The sequence below is a fragment of the Dendrobates tinctorius genome, unplaced genomic scaffold (genome assembly GCF_039654945.1).
Source record: "Dendrobates tinctorius isolate UK_male_01 unplaced genomic scaffold, ASM3965494v1 ptg000158l, whole genome shotgun sequence".
Taxonomy (NCBI): domain Eukaryota; kingdom Metazoa; phylum Chordata; class Amphibia; order Anura; family Dendrobatidae; genus Dendrobates; species Dendrobates tinctorius.
In genome coordinates this window covers 30,528,215-30,534,214 of record NW_027361825.1, presented here as the reverse complement: position 1 = coordinate 30,534,214, position 6,000 = coordinate 30,528,215, and the positions used below count along the sequence as shown (strand labels likewise).

The window sequence follows — 6,000 nt, the reverse complement described above, 5'->3', positions numbered from 1 at the left end:
GTGGACCAGAATTATTTCGCTTTTCTGAGCCATAAGTGCATCAGTGTTGCTAAAAGTAAAGGCATCAAAATCATCATTGCCTTTGACATTACACTTTTTTCACTGTCAAAACATAAAAGGGCATACGCCTCCTCTGGATAAAACTGATGTGCAACTTCATTTCTTTTATATATAGATGTACACTCTACAGTATTATTATGATATATTTATATAGCACCATCGATTCCATGCTACAGGATGGTGGGGAAGGAGACAGTAGGTTGTTGGTTTGCAGCAGTTCCAGTATTGGTTGAGGTGATATCTCCGGTAGTGGTGAGAGAGAAGGAGGTAGTGGGGTCATTGCAGGCTGTAGGCTTTCTTGAAGAGGTGGGTTTTCAGGTTTCGTCTGAAGGATCCAAATGTGGTTGATAGTCGGACTTGTTGGGGCAAAGAATTCCAGAGGATAGGGGCAATTCGGGAGAAGTCTTGGAGGCGGTTGGGTGAGGAGCGAATAAGTGTGGAGGAGAGAAGGAGGTCTTGGGAGGACCGGAGATTACGTGAGGGAAGGTATCGGGAGATAAGTTCAGAGACATATGGGGGAGACAGGTTATACATGGCCTTGTAGGTCAGTATTAGTAATTTGAACTGGATACACTGAGGGAATGGGAGCCAGTGAAGAGATTTGCAGAGGGGCGTAGCAGAGGAGTAGCGAGGAGAGAGATTAATTAGTCGGGCAGCAGAGTTAAGGATGGACTGGAGAGGTGCGAGGGTGTTATCAGGGAGACCACAGAAAAGGATGTTGCAGTAGTCGAGGTGGGAGACGATAAGGGCATGCACAAGCATTTTAGTAGATTGAGGGTTGAGGAAAGGACGGATTCTGGAAATATTTTTGAGCTGGAGGCGACAGGAGGTAGAATGAGCTTGGATGTGCAGTTTGAAGGACAGGGCAGAGTCAAAGGTTACTCCAAGGCAGCGAACTTCCGGTACTGGGGAAAGCGTGATGTCATTAATTGTTATAGCTAGGTCGGTTAAGGAAGATCTGTGAGATGGAGGAAAGATGATGAGTTCAGATTTGTCCACATTGAGCTTGAGGAAGGGAGAGGAGAAGAAGGAGGATATGGCTGATAGACACTCTGGGATTCTGGACAGCAGAGAGGTGATGTCTGGGCCAGAGAGGTAGATCTGAGTGTCATCAGCATAAAGGTGGTACTGGAATCCGTGGGACTTTGAGTTGCCCCAGACCAAGTGAGAAGAGTAGGGGTCCTAAAACAGAGCCTTGGGGACTCCAACAGAGAGAGAGTGGGATGAGGAGGTAGTGTTGGAGTGGGAGACGCTGAATGTGCGGTTGGAAAGGTATGTGGAGATCCAGGATAGGGCGAGGTCTTTGATGCTGGAGGAGAGGATCTGTAGTAGGAGGCAGTGGTCAACTGTGTCCAATGCAGAGGACAGGTCTAGAAGCAGGAGTATAGAGTATTGTCCATTTGATTTGGCTGTAAGTAGGTCTTTAGTAATTTTAGTCAGGGCTGTCTCAGTGGAGTGATAGGGGCGGAAACCAGGTTGTAGATTGTCAAAGAGCAAGTCAGATGATAGGTGGGAGGAAAGTTCAAAGTGGACGTGCTGTTCCAGGAGTTTGGAAGCGAATGGGAGCACCGATATTGGGCGATAGCTGGACATAGTGGTTGAGTTGAGGGTTGGCTTTTTAAGGATAGGTGTGATTGTGGCATATTTGAAAGCAGAAGGGAAGGTACCGGACGTTAGTGATAGGTTGAAGAGGTGGGTTAGGGATGGGATAAGTGTGGTGGTGAGGTTGGAGAGGCGGTGGGATGGGATGGGCTCGAGTGCACAGGTTGTGAGGTGCGATTTGGATAAGAGAGTTCCCCTTCAGTGATGTTGGAGAGTGAGGTTATGGGGTTTGGGCATTGGTCTGGTATACAAAGGGGTTGTGGTGGTTGAGTGATGAAGACTTGCCTTGTTTGTTCAATCTTATTTTTGAAGTGTGTGGCAAAGTTCTCGGCAGAGATGAGGGAGGTTGGAGGGGGCAGTTGTGGGCGGAGGAGGGAGTTAAACGATTTGGGGTTGTAAGATAGGGAAGATACAAGGGTTGTGAAGTAGGCCTGTTTAGCAGAGGTGAGGGCAGATTTGAAATCGAGTGTTGCCTGTTTGAATGCGGTGAAGTCGTCTGGCGAATTTGTTTTCTTCCAGCGCCGCTCTGCGATCCTGGACACTTGCCGGAGCTTTTTAGTGGCGTTATTGTGGCATGGTTGTCTGTTGATATGTCGCATTCTGCCATGAATGAGGGGGGCAACCGCGTCAATAGCTGATGCGAGAGTGGCATTGTAGAAAGCAGTGGCACCATCTGTGTTGTGGAGTGAGGATATAGATGCCAGTGGTAGAATAGAGTCAGAGAGCGTGTGGGTGTCTAGGTGTTCAAGGTTTCTGTGGGGGTGCGCGTGTTGCTGGACATGGAAGACAGGGATGAGAAAGTGAGTAGATGGTGGTCAGATAGAGGGAGAGGGGAGGTAGTGAAGTTACAAAGAGAGCAGAGGCGGGTGAAGACCAGGTCTAATGTGTGTCCGTCTGTGTGGGTGCTAAGGAGGACCACTGAGTAAGTCCAAAGGATGAAGTAAGGGACAGGAGTTTGGAGGCTGCTGACTGAAGGGTATCAGTGGGGATGCTGAAGTCATCCATGATGATAGTGGGGGTGTCAGTTGAAAGAAAATGAAGAAGCCAGGTAGAGAATTGGTCAATGAAAGCAGTGATCGGGCCTGGAGGTCGGTATATGACGGCCAATAGGAGGTTGGAGGGAGAGTAGATGCCGGACAGAGTGGTCTTCAAAAGAGGGGAGGATTAGGGAAGGAAGAGGTGGGATTGGGTTGAAGGAGCAGTTGGAAGAATGGAGAAGACCCACTCCTCCACCATATCTATTGCCAGGGCGAGGAGTGTGGGTGAAGTGAAGGCCGCCGTAACACAGCGCAGCAGCGGGAGGGTATTAGTTATATTTTAGTACAAAATACATTCCTAGCAAATTATGTTTAGTATTGCATATAGTGTATGTATATTAGTACAAAAATGAACAAATTGATTAACACAACTCATTGATTAACACATCTAATTTATTAATGTAACAGATTAGTGTAACTGATTTCAGAAAACTGATTACCTTAACTAATTAACGTAACTTATTGATTAATAAAGCTTTTTAACATAACTAATGAATTATCGTAACTAATTGATCAACGTTACTAAGAGATTAATGTAACTGATTAATCAAATAATTGATGAACTGACCAATTGTGATCGATCCTAACCCTTAACTCAACTCTAATCCTAATGATTTATTAAGAATACAAATATATTATTTCCGAATAATCAAATTTATCTAATCAACTTAAACTATGCTAAACACCTACCCCATCTAACCCTATATCCTAACTGATAAATTGATAGAACGAACTGGGAAAGTGGGGAATGTATTGATTTGGGTGCTTGTTTTACAGGATAACAAGCATTTGTCACACTGTTTCTCCTGGCAACGCTCATTGACAGAAGATCAGAAGAGAAGCAGTATTTTATATGAGGCAAATCAACAGGAAAGTTTGTTACTACAACAAACTTTCCCAATAATTGCTGTCAGTGGCTAACATGATTTTGACGTCATCAGGACCTGAATCAATAAGATCTCAAAGAGGTCAGGAGTCACAGCTAGCATTCTGCACCAGAATCCCGATGCATTCAGGTATGTGGGAGTCCTGATCTCCACAACACTGCAGACCATAGACAAACGTTAGCACTGGAAAATGCCCAGCAAGCGCCCACATTTATCTATCATTGGCGGTCAGAAAGCAGTTAAAAATAGATGTTTGTAAGAGGGCTTGTTCTCGATGACCAACTGGTGTAAACTTGTTCGTTGGGTGATTGGATACCAGTTTAAACATTTTTGCTACACAATGTTCCTTATAAACAGTGTACATGCAGTTGATAACTTGTGCTCTATATGGGGACTGTATAGAGAGGCCGGTAAACAATAAACAATAGACTTTTATACAGTCAATCTACACTTATTTTACAGCCTAAAATCAGCAGTGTAAATCCTCCGCAAATGTTTGTGTATGATGAAGCAATATATTAAAATTTGGGCTCCGCATTGTTAATTTTGCCCAGGGCCAGATTTTATCGAACACTAGTCCTGATTGGGAAGAAGGAGCGTAAGCATAGGAATCGTTACATTCTTGCATGATGATTTTTTCATGTTTCATTGTCTTGCATTTGAAACAATGTATATAGGTGAGCCTATATACGCATTTTATACAAATAAGATAGAACAAATAAAATCATGCAAAACATTTTTTAGGGCGGCATAGTAATGATAAGGTTGAACAAGGAAACTAGAAAAAGATGAATAACCGAATATTATCCATAGAAAGTCCATAAGTGTTTCCAGAAACTGCCAGAGAAGAGAAAAACACATCAGCTATCACGAGGTAGAAATGACAGCTCATAGTGAATGGGAGTATTTAAAAATCCCGCCAATTTTGGAGCAATATCAGAGTCTGTAAATTGTGTTTTTGAAGTTAGTTTAAAGTTTTGTAGGATGGTGGTGAGGAAGATAAAAAGCTCCATACGGGCCAAAACTTCACCTGGGCAGATCCTCTTTCCTAGAAAGAGTAAATAATAAATGTTAGAAACATAGGCGAACTATAAAAACTCAATAGGATCTTATTCGATGAATATAAGGTTGAAAAATTAAGGTAACTGCTCACTTTGTATGGTTGTGTGACCCTGCAACAAAGGAAAGGTTTTAAAACCAAAAAGTTCCAGTTGTTACCACATCAACAGGTTGGAAGGGGACAAATGTAGTTATTAAGTATTTGAAGGAAGCTGGTGACCTACCCTGTACTTGCTGTAATTTCAGTATAATCTAGGAGATTGATCATAGTCATAGTGTTTGTGGTGTAATCTCAATGTGTTTCAAAGCTGAACAAACTTGAGAGAGAAGTTTATTCAACTTCGAAATGTGTAGAGATTAAACCTCAAAGACTATGACTATGATCCATCTCCTGGATTTAACTAGAATTATAGCACCAGCAGGGCAGATCACCAGCTTCCTTCTAATAGTTAATAATTTATTATTATTTTTATTTATTTATTTATATAGCACCATGGTGCTGTGCATGAGACGGGGTTACATCAAAATACAAATATCACTTACAGTAAACAAACTAACAATGACAGACTGGTAAAGAGGGAAGAGGACCCTGCCCTTGCGGGTTTACATTCTATGGGATAGTGGGCAAGAGACAGAAGGTCGGAGGTTGCAGTAGCTCCGATGGTATTGAGGTGGCCGAGTGGTCATTAAAGGTTGTAAGCTTTTTTGAAGAGATGAGTTTTCAGGTTCCATTTGATGTATCAAATTGTGGTGGATAACTGGACGTGTTGCGGCACAGAATTCCAGAGGATGGTGGCTATTTGGAAGAAATCTTGGAGGAGGAGCGAATAAGCGGGAAGGAGAGCAGGAGGTCTTGGGAGGACCGGAGATTACGCGAGGGAAGATATTGAGAGATTAGTTCTAAATAAACGGAGGAAAAAAGGTTATGGATAGAGTTGAGCGATACCGTCCGATACTTCAAAGTATCGTATCGGATGGTATCGGCCGATCTTTAAAAAAAGTATCGGTATCGCCGATTCCGATACCGGAAGTCCCATTCAAGTCTATGGGACTTCCGGTATCGGAATAAGAAAAACCCTTTCCTGCCCTTGTACAGCCTCTCTGGGGTCTGTACGGGCCTTTCGGGGGGCTGTGCCGGCCTGCCAGGGGGTCTGTGCAGGCTCCGGTGGTCTGTGCCGGCCTGCCGGTGGTCTGTGCCGGCCTGCCGGGGGGCTGTGCCGGCCTGCCGGGGGGCTGTGCAGGCTCCGGGGGGCTGTGCCGGCCTGCCGGGGGGCTGTGCCGGCCTGCCGGGGGGCTGTGCCGGCCTGCCGGTGGTCTGTGCAGGCTCCGGGGGTCTGTGCAGGCATCGTCCGATG

At 44.6% G+C, this 6,000-nt stretch overlaps 1 protein-coding gene across 2 annotated transcripts in view; it reads right to left on the bottom strand.

Moving 5' to 3' along the window:
• Positions 1-3,074: 3,074 nt before the first annotated feature.
• LOC141052038 (cytochrome P450 2A6-like) overlaps positions 3,075-6,000 on the bottom strand; it is a 257,099-nt gene continuing 254,173 nt past the window's right edge. For both annotated transcript variants that reach the window (XM_073549218.1, XM_073549217.1), the window contains exon 9: positions 3,075-4,634. In XM_073549218.1, the coding sequence (XP_073405319.1) occupies positions 4,447-4,634 (188 nt within the window). In that variant the 3' untranslated portion in view covers positions 3,075-4,446. The remainder of the gene's footprint in view (positions 4,635-6,000) is intronic.